Here is a 17,281-nt window from a genome sequence, read left to right as displayed (position 1 = left end):
TCTTTATGATTGTCTTAATAACATTTTCTTTTCTCTAGCATACTTTTTATAAGAATACAGTACATAATACATATAACATACAAAATATGTTAATAAACTATTTATGTTACTCGTGGAGCTACCAGTGAACAGGAGGCTTTTAATAGTTAAATTTTGGGGTAGTCAAATTTATAATTTGTTTTTACTGTGCAGGGGTTGGCAACCAAACCCCTGCATTGCTCAAGGGTCAGCTGTACTTTCCAAATTTACTTAATTGACATGTCATTAAAATGTACAACTTGATTTATTGTCTCATATTATTTTTAAAATTACTCTTTATCTTGATGAAGAATTCCACTAAATTGTGGCAAAATTTGGTATTAACATGTATTAATCATTTGCAAATATTTGCATTGAATTAGAAAATGCTCATCTACCTCAAGCAATTTCTAAAACTACTGCAGAACATATACAACATGAAGTTGATAGAGTTGTTAAGGTAAGCCTGACGGTAATTAAGTAGGTTGTAAAAAAATGGAATTTTTGATAACTATAATCAATCAGCATATGAAAGAAATCAAGTATGATTATATCTATTGAAAGGGATGTATATAATGGTACTTTAGTAATGCTTGCATTGGGATTTTATAGCCAGCATCTGGAACTGTAATATCATTGATTATCAAAGACAAAAATAGAATAACAAAGTTAGGTATAAGATAAAGATAAGACATTTGGTAACTTCAACTTTCTAGATTTTCATTTGCAATTTTTTTCATTAAATAAAAGTTGAAGACATATGTTCAAAATGTCCCTGTATCTAAAAAATAAGTTTATGGCTTTTACCCATAAAAAAATATTTCAAAGTTCTAAGAAGCAGTAATTAGAGAATTTCTGCATGAAATTCATTTTATAAATTGTCACACCTGTTTACTTGAACAAAGACTGAAAACATGCAAACTTCTACAGATTTCAAGGACTCATTAAAGGCATCCTATACCAGCAGAGATTACTTAATATAGGAAACACATCAGTCATTTTCAGGCAGCTATCAAGTGATTTTTAAGTCATCAAAACTGATGAATTGGAAGTAAAAAATTATCACAATTGTATAGGCAGTATTATTGCAGTGTATAGAACATCTGTCACTAATGAAAATCAATTCAAAATTCTACAAGGGGAAGCATCCATGCATTCAATATTACAAAAATAAAAGTAGCTATTACGCATTTTTCACTTTAAAAACAAAGCAATCATTCAATTTCCATAGCTGATATAAAAATTCAACACCATCTCAGTCAAAGGTAGCAAGTATTTATATTATCCACATGGCCATTTGTACCAAGACCATATCTTTCATTTTAAGAGATAATGTTTTTCTTTCAATATTCCTTCCAGTGTCCTAATAAAACACAAAACTAAAGCTGTGATCCTGTTCTTTCTATATATGGCAACAAGAGTATACAATACTCGAATATAATCATGTGACTCCAGATTGGGTAAGAAAAAGATTGATTCATAACTATTCTAGAGTACATCTGTCAGAAGAGTATCGTAATACTTTGAAACTTCTTTAAGATTAAGAACAACTCGCTATCTCTTATTTTCTGGATTATGAAATATTTCTTCAATATCTTATATTTGCTACAAGATGTGGTTATAAATTTGACTAAATCATGGGCCTTGTTGTCAAGTAATCTATAAATCAATAGGAGGAGTAAGGAAAGTGAATTTTTGAAAAGGGAAAGTATGGGAGACTTCATTCTAGAGAAGGCAAACATGAGCAACAACAGAGAAAATGTGAATGTACAACCTGTTCATAACAATCACTAGAATTATTTGATTAGAGTAGATGACTGGTTTAGAGAAACATTGAAAAGTGTTTATTTATAAAAGTAAGTATAAGACAATTCTATAAATACTTGAATGCTAGAAAAAGAAGGAGACTGGTCTTGACTATATTAGTTAAATAGAAGAAATAAACACTGAATGAAGGGTTGTTGTGTCAAACAAGAGCAAAAGTAAAAATAGCTAAAATAATTGAACATTTACTATGTGTCTGTCATCTTACTAAGTACTTAAAATGTTATTTCATTTAATCCTCATGAAAATCCATGAATAGTATTAATAATTATCACAATTTTACAGATCAGGAAATTAAATTTTAGAGAGCTTAAATAATATTTAAAAAGTCAGAGAACCAGCGAGTTGTAGAGCTAGTCTTGGAACATGTTTGCTTAACTCTAATGGCAATGCTATACTAGCCACGCCCATGCTATGTTTCTTATTCATTCTATACGGAAAGCAGGGAAGATGTGCTACATTTCCTTCATATTTTAGATGAAGTAACTGAAGATTAGATGACAAAAATTTGTCTATAATTTTTATAGAGTCTAATAATAAAACTAAGCCTCTCAAGTCTATCATTCTATTATGTAACATAACCAAAGAGAAAGAACTTAAGAGTCTTTTGAGAATAAAAGTACTGTTTACAAAGGTATATTTAGAAAATTAAGTTGATTATATTAGGTAAAATAATTTAGGCAAGACATATTTATCATTGCTACTTAATTTTTTTCCCCCAAAAGTTCAACTTTTTGACAGTGATCCACATACTGAAGCTGCCTTATTTATAGTTGTTTCATTTTAAAATAATTGCCATAGTATGTAAAGTGAAGTTATGATCTCTTTGCCAGAAATTAATCTTTATGCTAATTATACATACTTGATGCTTAAAAAGACATGTATCTACCTAAAGTCCCCTGTTTAAGGTCACTGCAAAGTTACCCGTCTCAACACAAACAGAGAAAAATCTTGGAGATTAAAAAATAACAAAACAAGAACAGACAAAAAAACAAGACCGAGCATGTGAGAGAAATATTGACATTTCTGATTGTGTTACTGGTGAAATACTATTTTTTCAGATGAACTGCCCCACAGAAAACATAAAATCCTGTATAAAACACGCACAAACAATAACTACACAAAGTCCTTGAAGAGTGAACAAACCAGACAGAATTAGAAAGCATTGAATAAATTAAAAGAAAAAAAAAAAGACAAGAGGAATTAATGTGAAGAATAGAAAGAAAAAGATCAAACTAAAATGAACAAAGCCGGAATGATAAATAGGAAAATTATAAAGTATATCATATATGTAATTGTAGAAAGAAAGGAGAGAAATTTGGGCAGTAAAAAATAATTTAAAATAATGGTCTAAAATTTCCAAAACATGGTGATAATGTCACCTTACAAATCTTAGAAGCTTGTCAATCTCTAGATAAGACAAATACAGAGAAAATCACTGCTAGGCAGAGGATAGTCAATATTTAAAATATAATATTTAAGTGGCTTGAGAAAAAAATACATGCCAAAGAAATAATACACAAATTTAACTGACTGTTTTGAGAAACGATGAAGGCCAGAAGACAGTATTAACAAGTCATTTAATTGTCTTTATATGAAAATAAGAAAATATGAGTAAATTAAATCAAAATAAGTAGAAAGAGAAAATAATAATGAGATGAATAAAATAGAAATCATTAGAATAAATTTGCCAAGCCAAAATTTAGAATATTGAAAAGATCAACAGTATGGAGAAAATTCTAACAAGATTGATAAAAGAAAAAAAGAGAGAAAACACAAGGTATCAATATCATAAATGAAAGAAGAGACATTGCTTATAACCCTATAGATAGTAAAAAAAAAATGAAGTAATATTACAAACATTATTCCAAAAATTCAACTAATATGCAATGAACAACTTCCTTGAATAGAACAAATTCTGAAATCTAAAGAGAATTAGAAAAATATAAATGTCTGTATCTGCTAAAATAATTTTATCAAAAACATTGCTATAAATATATTACAGGCCAAGCACTTTCACTAGTGAGTGACATAAAACATTTATGTAAGAAAATAATAGCATATTCATACAATCTCTTTTAAAAAGTAGATTCCAAGTTAACTCTTATATCTCAACCTAAAAATATATTTCTAGAAAACTATAACTCAATATCCAACATGAATATAACTGAAAACTTCTCAACAAAATATTTCCAACTAAATTCAGAGCATATAAAAATAACTTATCATACCTTATTGAGATTTCTCTCCTAAAATGCAAGGTTGGGGTGTGATATGAAAATCTGTAATTCATGAATTAACTGAAAAGGAGACATCATAAGATCATCTTATTAGGTGCAGTAAAAACATTTTACAAAATTTATAATGTGATCCTGATAATATTCTCAATGAATTACGAATAGAAAGAGACTCTTCACTTGATAAAGAACATCTATATAAAACCTATAGTTAATATTATACTTAATGATGAAATACTGAATATTTTCCTTTTAATCTTAAGAAAAAGGGAAGAATATGTCTTTATTATTGATATTGTATGGAGGGCCTAGCCAGTGCAATAAGACAATCAAATAAAACCATAGGTATAATATTTGAAAAAAATATATAAAAAAATAAACTTTATTTACAGACAATAAAATTATTTAGATAGAAAATCCTAAAAAATTTGGGGGGAAATTAGAACCAATAAATACATTTAGCAAGGACTTAAAGTACAAGGTAATAGAAAACAATGTAAAAACAACTATACTTATTACCAAAAAATAAAATATTTACAAATAAATTTAACAAAATATGTTTATTTCCCTTCTCTGAAAACTATAGTATACTGCTAAGAAAGATCAGAAAACTTTTAAATAATTGGAGCCATATATCATGTTCACAGAATAGAAACTGAATACTACTAAGATGTTATCCTTCAAGAGCTGAATAATAGATTCTAAACTAAAATATTAGCAGTAATTTTTATATAAATTCAAAAGTTGATTCTAAGATTTATGTGGATATGCAAAGGATCTAGAACAGTAAAAAAAATCTTGATAAAGAACAAAGAAGTTGAAGGACTCATACTACATGACCTCAAGATTTAAAGTAAATCTATACTAAGCAAGAGAAGGTGTTATTGGCTGAAGGAAATACAAATAGATCAATGAAATAGAATAGAGAGTATAGTAAAAGATAAGCACACATATATTTAATTAATTTTGCCAAAGATGTCAAACAAATTTATGAGTAAACACTTTTCCACAATGAGGCTGAACAACTGGACCTTTATATATGAAAAAGAAAAATGAACCTTGATCCTACCTTATATGAATTACAAAAATTAACTTTGAATGGATCCTCAACATAAACAGAGGGGCTAAAACTTAAAATCTTCTAGAAGAATACATAGAATATCTTTATAATTTTGGGATATGCAAATATTTTCTAAAGAAACACAATAGCCACTAAACATAAAAAGAAAAATGATAAACTGGATTTTATCTATATATAAAACATCTGCTCATAACAATACATTGATTGAAAGATGGAAAGACAAGACAGAGACTGAAAGAAGTATTTGCAATATACCTACATCACCAATTACTTCTATCAAGGACCTTTCTGTTATTTTTTACAAATTGATAGAGACAGGCAACTTAAAAATGGCAGTGTGAGTAAGTTCTACTAGTTCTCAAGGTCTACAGCATACTATGGGTCTAACTAATATACGCTGACACTGCCTCATTGTTAAATATTTAAATAAATTTTCACTGAATAAACCAGAGAAGCATTATTACATATTGTTTTAAGATATATTGTTGGAGTAAAATAATCCAAGTTATAATTCTATTTCTACCATTTCCTCAAAGATAAAGTAGGATAAGATGAACTATTTCATGGACTTGTTTTCTGACAAAAAGAGAAGCACATAATAAATAGGAGTTAATAAATATTCTACTTATTGAATAATAATAAAAGGGCATTCAAATTGGTACAACATGTTTTATAACTTTAGCTAAATTGTATGCTTTATCGAGCAATCAAGCCCTTTCATTTGTATTTAATTGTGCTCTCATTCACCAACACACAAAAAATAAATGTTCATGGTTATCCTGTAATTAATAAATATCATGGTAATTAATATCATAATTACTAAAATTGCCATTGATAGTAATTAATATCATAATTACTAAAATTGCCATTGATAGTAATTAATATCATAATTACTAAAATTGCCATTTATTAAATAAATAATATATAATAGATACTTAGTAGACACAAAAATTATCTTGAGACAATTTATAGTGAGATGGGGAACACTTGGATGCATGATTTTACCAATCTGTCAAAGGAGGATTTATCACAATGAAAGACAGACTAATAAGAAGTCACAAAGGAAGCTTCGGTTTTTCATCAGGATTGAGTAGAGTAGCAAAAGAAATCATTCATGTTAATAATTGGATACAGAACCCTTGCCTTTTAGTATCATCTCACTGTGGATCATGCTGTGCTTAGAACAACAAGTCTCTACCAGTGCTGCTCATGATCACAGAGACCAGAGAATCAAGAAGAATACCTGAAAATGAGGTTTGATAATGTAAAAATAAAAACAATTCAGAGTAAAGTACGTAAATTCCTTTCTAGTCGAAGTTTAAAAATAATTATGCACATCATTGAATGTATTAGATTAACTTGTGTAACTATTACCTACAATTTTAATTCTGAATTTTATAAATACTAAGCCTTAGAATTGATTGTATGTACAGTATGACTATTGGCTTATGTAATATAATTAACTAGTCATAATATTTAACAAATTACATTTTTGAGAACAAGGACTAGTTCAATTCTCTAAATGGCTAGAGGTTAGAGATAGAGTTGAATTAATCAAGATAAATTTTCTAACCTCTATCATAATTGAGTTTAAAAATAAGATTAAAGTTCAATTATTAAAAACAAAACAAAACAAAAAGTTATAGCTGATTTATCTCCTGCTAGCATTTCTTTCTATGGAAAAAATACTATTCTCTGTAAATTCTACCTACTGGTAGAGGTTTTGAAAATGGGTAAATCAACTTTAGATTGAAAAATACTTTGCCTACCTTCTGATTTAAACTGCTAATGGAATATTTACAGTATTCTTTACTACTCAGGTTGAACCTCTTGTTACCTGTCCGAGCAATACCTGAGTTTATCACATCTTGAAAAATAATCATTCCTCCAATGCCACGCTGAGGTCTCTAAATCATTCATTTTGAATACAGAGATCTCAGCATGTCTTGCAAATACAACTTCTTGAATCTTAAAATTAAAATTACTTTTTGTAGCTGTAAGTTAGTCCTAAATGAAGACTGAAGAGTTATTTTCTAACAATTATTTATTCTTATATCAAACTTGGACTTGAAAAGTTTTGAAAATAAGTCAAGAACTGACCATAAGTAGAATGAGAATGTTAATGGTTCTTTGAACTGCTCAAGAAAAATACATTAAAAAGCTTTTTGCAATAAACCTTATGAAGTTATAAAATTAGAGTAAATTACTTTATATGGATACATAAATAACATTTTCAAATTTGGAATTATGATAAAGAATACATTTTTATAGTTTTAGACTAGACTTTTAATTCTTAATCTTACTTTTATAATGTCTGAGATTGTAGTTTGATCTCATGGCGAATTATTCTTATTCATACTCCTTCACAGTGTTTGAGGTATACTAAAAATCAGGAACATATTTCTTTCTAAAGACCTACTAGTTTTCAAATAGGATTGGTGTACTCTATATCTTATTTCTTTGCAGTCTTTATTTCAATTTGTAGAAGATCTATTAAACTGTTTTAGCATGACAGCTATAACTTCCTTAAAAAATTAGTTCCAAAATTCTCAGTTTGAAGTGAAATTCAAAAGCAAAGAAAACTTGACATAAAGACTAGTTATGTAATAATCACTGTTTGATAAAGCATTGGAAATATAGTTTCTGGACTTTAAATATGATCATTTGAAACATTATAATCTCAATTTATTTATGAATTCTGTCTCATATCATATAATATATATTTATATGCACAGATCATCACAATGGGCAAATGATTATACATGTATTAGTTCTTGAAGGTTTTGAAACTAATTGGAAAATATGTATAAGATAACTGAATAGATAAATGGATAAATTGATTGATATAGACAGATAGGTAGATAAATAGATAAGTAGATGATGATAGATGGATGGATACATACATACATACATACATACATACATACGTACTTGCTTTTAAAATGTGATGCTTCCTATATATTTTTGGCTAAGGCTTTATGTCACAGAATTATACAATAGCTCCCAAAATAATTTCCAAAGCATTATAGTTACTAGATCTTCTAATAGGATGGATCATTCTAGTTTGCACATGACAACACCATTTTATGCTCATGGCATGTAAAACAGAATATTGCTAAGATATCAGTTGTCCCCAATTATCAAATTACCATTTGTCTTGGATTTTCTAAGTACTGTTATTCACAGTTGCATTTAAAATAAACAGGGATGGGTTTAACTGATCTCCATTTTGTACTCTAAAATTTCTATGATCTTTTCTAGGAGCATGAAAGATACATAGTAGCATATTGTTTTAATATGAGGATAAACTAGCAAGTTAACCAGTTATAATCTACCTCTCTTTTCACAATCCTTTCCAGAATCAAAGTGTATTTCTCATTTAAGGACAGTTTGTGGGATTTTGAAGTCTCAAGCAGCCACAAATATAGCTGACTCCTTCCTTGCTCAGTTGGTGGTGAGAGAAGAATCTGATAATACTGCTCTGCAAGAGCGAAGCTGTCTGTCTCCAAGTAAAATGGGTTAGTGGTAACCACCAGAAATTATGAGTTATGTCTATGTTTCATAGGACAGACAAATTGAGGCTAAGTAGTCTTGTCACAGGGTTTATAGAGAGTTGACTGTATGTTCTTGCTATAGAAGTTTGGTCATTTATTGCATGGTATAAATAAATCAGGGGTTGGTAAACTAAAACGGGGAGTCAAATATGACCTTCTACATATTTTTATAAATAAAGTTTTATTGGAACACAAATTCATTCATTTACATATTATCTATGGCTGCTTTCACACTACCATAGCAGAGTTGAATTACTGAAACTGAGGCCACGTGGTGCAGAAAGTCTGCAATTTTACTATCTGACCCTTTACAGAAAAAAGCATGCAAGCCCCTGGTATAAATATACAACTATTTATATATTTTTATTGTGTGCTGATATGTATTTTTTGCTTTATAATAAATACTTAAAATTCAATAAGATCAAAAGAAACAATTACAGTTTAAAAAATATTTCGAATTTGTTTCACTGCAAGTTTGATAATGAATATGTAGTTTGCCTGTAAATTGTGTTACTATTAATGATTCATCATAGTGTATTAGTGACATCACTGACAATTTGAAGACTAGGTCTTTATACACCCTGCTTGAAAAACGACTAACATCTATTTTAAATGTGAGCAATTATTTTAGAAAGCTGCCTGCCAGTGATGAGTTAGGTGAAGATGCAGAAGGTGTTCTTCCACATCTCTCTGTGAAGCATGTCTTTTTTATTTAGATCTGTCACAAAATTATTTCCATTTTCTGTTGTAAATTTCTTTGTAAATACAACAATGAAAGTATCCTTATAAATGTATTGGCTTAATTAGCAGATTAAATTCACACAGTTAAAAGAATTTACTGATTGATATTAGTTAAAAAAGAGATTTCAAATGGGTAGTTAATTTCAATAATGGTTTGATTTCTTTCATCCAATTCACTGAATTAAAATAAAGTTTTATAAGTTTATTCTTTTGAAGGCAGGGCATTTGATAGTATTAGGAATGGTATTAAAATTTAGTAAAAATGTTGAAAGTTAAAGTTATTTGTTCTTGTGGTAAAATTGTAGATATACATTTTCATAAGCATATCATGATATATACATCATTTTGATTAAGTTAAGAAAGGAATGGAAAAATGTAGTTGGATTTTATTGTGGTGCATACACATTCATATTTTAAAACAAACTAGTTGCAATAGTCACACAATTGGATACTTGCAAAATTCATTATTAAGGTTAAATGTTCACAGAAAAACAAACTAAATTTTTGTGACAAAACTGATATTGGAAAAAAAGTGGAACATGGCAGAAATTTTTAAACTTCTGAAGAATGACTTTGAAAATAAACCTATATGTTTCAGAGAAGTTTTTACATTTTAGTGGAAGAATTCTCTAAATTTTGGTTATATCTTGTTCAAAATCAGTTACAGCTGATTAAACATAACAATCAGTTTTTGAATTTTCCAGTGAGCTGTACTTACGTGTAAAAGGGACATCAATATTTATTCCTGTATAACACAATGAATGCATTAATAAATTCAATAAATTCAAAAGTATACAAGGTTATAACTGTGCTTTGGAATAGCTGGCTGTGAGGGAAGCAATATGTGAGAGGGCTCCTATATTTCATGGACAAATTTATAGGGTAGAACATAATGGAAATAAATTGAGAAGGCCTACAATTTTGTAGCACCTAAGTTTTGCCAAACATTCAAAGGAATTACATGTGGAGAACATTTATTTCATGAGGATTATCATTAAACATGTTTTTCAAAGAAAATAATTTTGAATAGAATAAAAATATGGCTCCTATAAAACATATTTAATATATGCATTTTATGAAAAACATAGAATTGAGAACACTCTCCATTTAGCAAATTTTCCTTTGAGTTAACAGAAACCTCACTCAACATGTGTTCAGTGAAAATGCCTTAAATTAAGAATGACATAGAAGAGTCAATTAAAGGCACTGACAATTTAAAACTTACTAACTATAAATGTAACATTAAAGAGGGTATAATTTTATCACAAATTTAAATAAGACAATATTGAAAATATACTCATTCTTTAGAAAAATACTAACAACATAGTTCTGGAAATAAATATGACTAACCATAGTTTCTGCTTATATTATTTTGTAATATTCAGATAATCAATATAAAGTATGTTTTAAAATTTCCTTTTGACTTTCAGATATGAAGTTGTAATTATTTTCTTTGGAAAAATTTTATTTAAAAATAATTTTTGGATAGAGCTACTTTATATGGTTGCCTATTTAATGAAACTATTTGCTAATTGATAAATAAATATTTCAAATATTATATAATTATAACCGCTTTAGCTTTTTTTTTTTACCTTTTTTTTTTTTTTGCTTTAAATTCCATGATTTGGAAGAAAAATTATATGGTATCTATATGTATGTGGGATATGATAAGATACTATTAAATATCTTTCAACTCATAACCTTTCTCTAGGAAAAAAGACTTAAGGGGAAAAAAAGACTTTAAAAGATTCATTAAAGACAGCTGGAGTTCTTGCTGCCTGCATTGTTACCAACCCCTCTTCCGATGGGGCAGTGAATAATGTACTCTACCAAAAACTCAAATCCTCTTTAACTTCCATAGAAGGAACTTCAGGAGAAACATTCTAAGATATTACCATTCTCTGGTTTGAGAGTCAATTATCTTTTGTTTCACTCTCCCAAAAGAAGTCTTTAGGTGTTGAATTGTGGCTAGAAACACCACTGCCTAAAGACATTTTGCACAGGAGCAAATATACTAATGGTGAGCTACATTTCCCAGAAGATGGAAACTGTAGAAGAGTTCAAAGATAAGATGGGAATGGTTTAAACACATTCATTGTTAAAACGTTTAACCAAACATTTTAATACTATTTGCTTAAATGATGACTTCATTTTACATCTTTAAATTCATTTGAAAAGATAAAACATTTTTACTCTTCATAAAAGGGGATTTGTCTGTAATGACATGTTGTTTAAGGAAGTATTAGATATAATTTTGGAAATTATTTGTAATATGATTACTTTTTCATATTACTAACCAGATTCCTAAAACTGTTTTAGTCCTTAAAAACAAAACATATTTTATTATAGTAAAAAAGTCATCAATTTGCATCCAAATCCTTCTTAAATTATGGAAAATTTAGCAGAGTAATCAATTAATTGTTAACCAAATAGATTTATTCAACTTATCCCTTAAAAAAGGTCAGAGAATCCAACCTCTAAAACCGTATTTTTTTAGTAATAAATGATACATTTAAAATGTTATTTAAAATAATAAGACAAAATTAAAATTGTGTGTATGTGTGTGTATATACATATATGTGCATTTTTTACCTGAATATGGTTCATCACATTCACAAATGAAACTATTTTCAGTAATATTGCTGCAATTCCCATGGAAACAGATATGTGGTTTACATTGGCCAATTATTTCTGAACAATTTATGCCTGCAAAAATTAAAAAAGAATATCTTTGAATAGATTAAAATATTTACATTGTATAAAAATGGTTAATTATGATCATCAATTACCTCGAATTTTTCAATAATGAATAATATCAAATTTTAGACAAAATGTAATTCTAAGTAAGAAAGAGTGTGCATGATGATGTATTTAAATTGAAACAATTTCAATAAATTTTACATCAGTTTTTCTATCTTTTGACCCCATACTTTAATATTCAAATAATATCTTTCTGATTGTTGATATTTAAGCTTTAGTTATTTTTTATAATAATTTGCACGTGTTCATCTTGTCTTGCTAGTAGATAATATTAATATGTGTAAGTACCAGTTCTTTGATGTACACTGGTAGTAATGAAGTGATAATTTATAAAATTTGAATTGACACATTCAAACATATATTGTGTCTTGGCCCTACCATACAGTCAAGGAAATGATTCAAAAGTGGAAAATGCAAAATTTCATCATCAGAAAAGGAACGAGGGCATAAAGTTTTAGTTAAGCAAGATGAATATGCTCTTAAGAATTGTAGAATATTGTACCTATTGTCAACAATAATATATTGTACACTTAAAAATTTAAGAAAGTAGCTCTCAGATTAAATGTTTTTTTTACAGTAAAATAAAAAATAAAATAAAATATAAAATTATAGGGCAGAAAAATAGGAAAGGCTGCTTGGATTCTCAGAAGCTATGCATAAACTTCTAAATTCTACACTTTCTTGCCCTTGCTGTTATATCAAGTTTTCCAAATCCCACTTACATAAACTATTGCGGTCCTACTATATCACATACCACAAACTTGTATAGCATAATTTTTATGCAGTTAGTTATCTCATAATATCCCTATAGAAGAATGTGCCTAGAAAATTTTAGGACTTGGCAAGTAGACAAATGTTACTACAAAACAGTTGCATATAATTTGGCAAAAGGCCTCCCTCTATTCTAATCAAATTCTGAATTTTATTTGTAAGCAGTTTTTGCCTTTCAAATTCCTTATAAATTGACATTCCTCCCTCATTAATGTGGAACTCTTTTTCCTTCTTTTACCTCTAAACAACCTCCAATACAATGAAAATATAATTACTTATAATTGTATAAATATTGCCACATAAAAACTAAATTAACAGTTTAATAGGTCATGTCCTATTACAATTTTAGTGAGTGTACTGAGCTAAATTGTGACCACCAGCCACCCCCCAAATTTATATGTTGAAATTCTAACACCCAAGGATTCACAGTGTGACTATTTTTGGAGATATAGTCTTCAGAAAGATAGTAGAGGTCAAATAAGGTCATTAGGGTGAGTACTAAGCAAATATAACAGATGTCCTTATAAAAAAAGTTTTGAAGGAGTGGACACATATAGAGGGAAGACAATGTGAAGACACAGAGAGATGGCTGTCTACTGACCAAGGAGAGAAACTTCAGTAGAAACCAAACCTGCCAACACTTTGATCTTGAATATTTTGCCTCTATAACTCAGAAAATAAACTTCTGTTGTTGAAGCCACTTAAATTGCAGCACTTTGTTATGGTAGTGCTAGCAAACTAATACAGTGAACAATTCCAATTTCTTTAATTATTCTACATATGCTACATGTATCTTCTAAAATTTAAAATTGAAGTAATTTATTTATAATTAAAGTGGCATAATGGTATATTCTCAATGTTTTAAAAAATAAATAATATTAAGTACTTTCATGGTGTTTAAAATTTAATTATTTAAATGATATATGATTATGTTTCTAATAAATAAGCAGCAAACAAACATTGGCTAAGAAAAAACACTACGCAGCTATGAAAAAAAAAACATTGAAACCATTCTATGATATATAATTACATATATACCAATTTGTATTCTAATAGATGGTAGAAACTTTCTGACCAAATATTCTTTAAAATTCTTTGGACCTGTTAAAATGTATGCTTTAGAGGCTCTCAGTTAAATTGCTTTTTAGTCATCCCAAATCAGCAATTTGAGTGCTTTCACTTTTTTTAATAAACTATCTTAATTTTAATGAACTGATATACCCCAGGATGAGTAGGCTAACAGATCTTTTATCAAGACACCAGTAGAGTCAAATCAGAATTTACTCCCAGTTATAGAGGGATGATGTTCAGTGGATATTGCTCAGATTAACTTCTGAAATGGGCTTGGCACTTCCACACTCTAGTGTCTAAAATCACTCTTTGAGAGATCGGCTTAGGTGGATTTTAGAACCTACAGTGGCTTATTAATATCTTCCATTATATTTGATTGCACAGGCTCCTCAAACTTGGCTCCATGGAAGAAAAAACCCCTAAAGCCTACCCAATAAAATTAGTTACATCTCTGAGTCCGATTTGCTCTAGTCATATCTATTGCTCATTCTCCTTCCTCTCTCTGGACCAAAATACACTACTGATTTGTTATTTGTTTTCTCATGCTATCACTGCCAACCACACTAAGTATTTCACTTTGTTAGATCATCCTTGTCTCACCCATTATCTTTGTAATTCTCCATGCCAGGGCTCTAAAATTCTTATATAAAAACAAACAAACAAACGAACAAGCCCTCTTTCATAGTAAACTTTCGAATAAAGATAGTTTATTTTCTCTCAAATTCTCACTTTGGCATCAGTAGTATAGTTTATATCGTTTTTAGATTGCCCTATCTTCATCTACTCACCAAATATCTTCCTTTTATAAACTTTTCTCATCATTGCCTCTCATCTAAATTATTATAACTAGTTATTGATTATATCATGCTCTTTTGTTTCTTATCACTATTATCTATCAATTGCTTTATAGGTGCCACACCAACATCCATTAAGGACATTGCTTTGGCTCACTATTATCTTTTCTTCTCCAACTCTCCCAAGTAACTTCAATGGCTTCTCCTCTAACCACATAGCTCCTTCCCTTCCTCAACTCAGATCCATACTTCATATCCACATTATCACCCAGAACCGTTTATCTCAAATATCATAAGCTTGGGAATTTCACTTAATGACTAAAACATATTATTCTGATAATATTATTTTTTAATGAGACAGTAAGAATCAATTTTAGGAAAGATGTAAAATTGGTTGTTTCAGGATAGAACATGTTGTTTAAAAAATCCTCTTTAAACAAGCAAAATACTTATTTTAGAGAATTACTGATTGGATTTTAATATATACAGAATCCGAATTGAGCTCAGTCTAAAAGACCTACAAAATTTTAAACAGTGTATCTTATTTTTTGGTAAGTAGGAGTTTATGAATTGTTCTTATTTCTAATTTAATAGAACTATGGTATTTTTAAAGTAATTTTACCTGTAAATGGTGGGTGACAGATGCATTCATATCCTTGCTTATTCCATATTTCTCTTTTATTAATGCAACTGCTATAATTTTGACATGGTTTATAAGAACATACATCAAGTTCCTGGCAGTATTTTCCAGAAAATGGAGGCTCACAGTGGCAGTTGTATGTCTTGCTCCAAACTTCAGTAAGACATTTACCATGCCCAGAACAAAATTGGGAACTCAGATTTTCCTGGCAGAACTGCTCTTTCACTGTCACATTTAGTCGAAGTCCCAGGTGACAGAGCGATGGACCACTTGCCTTTACTGTGATAAAATAATGTGTCCCAACACTCAACCACTGAGAATTAATAGTGTGCATTCCTTTTAGTTTGCAACCAAAAAGTAACTGATCTTCAGTTGTGAAATTCTGCAGACAGTCAAGGAATGATGCTTCAGAAACATTCATCAAATTTATTTCTGGAGATTGAAGAGATGGTTCAGAAGAAATTATAAGGATGTCTCCTAATTGAATTTGCAAAGGGCAAATCTGGGGAACAGCTTGATTGCCTGAAGTACTCATTTTAATATTTACATCCCCAAACCAGCAATTTCCATAGACATTCATGCAGATGTTTTCTGTTAATGTCCAATTCACCACATATGATGAGGGTTGTGTATGCCATTCTTCCACCAATTTACATGTTGTTTTTCCATTTATAAACATGCTGTGAAGAACCACCAAGTTCAGAATCATAATTGATTTGTTAGTCATTACTTTACAGTCTATCATGTAAATGTCATAAAGAATTGCTCAAAATGGGCTTTCAATATCACTAGCAATTTCTGAGCAGAGATTTCATTCACGTTCAGGGATTCCTGGAAAACGTTTTTTTTTTTTTCTTTTTACTGAGGTGCAAGTGGATTTGATGACTAGATTTTGATCAAAAAACAGTAGAGTTCAATTGCTTTAAATGCCCCTTTAAACAGAAGAAAAATATACATTGTTAGTAAAGTTTTTCCTAAACTACTTAATAATACAAAAAAACCTTTTAGCTGTTTTCTGTAAGGACAGTGTTACCAGTAGCTAGGTACCTTCTTTGTGAAACAAGGAAAAAACGTGGTTAAGATATGTTGCATCTCACCCTACCCTATATAATTATCAGATTCTGAAAATGTTTGTTATCATTTCATAATTAAACCAGCAACTAACTACAGTCTTTATATCAGGCTTCAACATAACTAAAACACAATAATAGTCAATATCCTTCTTTTATGGAAGGCTTTGATTTTCTTTAGATATAAATAACCCTCTCTGATTAGTTTTAGAAAAAAAAACTTTAAATATAAATATCTCTCTCTGATTAGTTTTAGAAAAAATCTTTAAAAAACATAAGAATAAAATAATTTAAACATAATGTTCATGTAATATTTTTATATAAACATAAACCTTATGATATCTCTTGGTGATAAATCATGTTCTTCTAAGAGTAATCCAGAAGATGGTAAGTCCCACATATACAAAACACTAAGAAAATTTTAGTTGTACAAATGACTAAACTTAGAACGAGTCTTCACCTAACTTCTTTAGGAATGATCAGACCATGCAGGGGGAGAAGGTATGGGGGGTAAAAAGGAAACGTAAAATTATTTAATGAAAATATAATAAATAGAAGTAGTATGGTAGTAATGTACTCTTTCATCACTTATCACTGGTATAAAAGGAGGAGTCAGGAGATTGATTCTTTTGGGAGGCATCACTACTCCCAGAGAAAAGGCAAGAAACCAAACAGGGATTTTGAGATTTTCTATAAACTCAATTTTAAAAAGTAACTATC

At 29.2% G+C, this 17,281-nt stretch overlaps 1 protein-coding gene across 1 annotated transcript in view; it reads right to left on the bottom strand.

The window, feature by feature from the left end:
* Positions 1 to 16,218, bottom strand: part of EYS (EGF-like photoreceptor maintenance factor) — a 137,791-nt gene extending 121,573 nt beyond the window's left edge. The window contains exons 1-2 of the mRNA XM_039853174.1: positions 15,474 to 16,218; positions 12,048 to 12,161 (exon numbers count right to left, since the gene is read on the bottom strand). Of these exons, the coding sequence (XP_039709108.1) occupies positions 12,048 to 12,161; positions 15,474 to 16,218 (859 nt within the window). The remainder of the gene's footprint in view (positions 1 to 12,047; positions 12,162 to 15,473) is intronic.
* Positions 16,219 to 17,281: the final 1,063 nt, after the last annotated feature.

This window comes from Pteropus medius, unplaced genomic scaffold, assembly GCF_902729225.1.
Source record: "Pteropus medius unplaced genomic scaffold, Ma_sr-lr_union100, whole genome shotgun sequence".
NCBI lineage: Eukaryota > Metazoa > Chordata > Mammalia > Chiroptera > Pteropodidae > Pteropus > Pteropus medius.
This window is presented reverse-complemented; position numbering and strand designations above follow the sequence as displayed.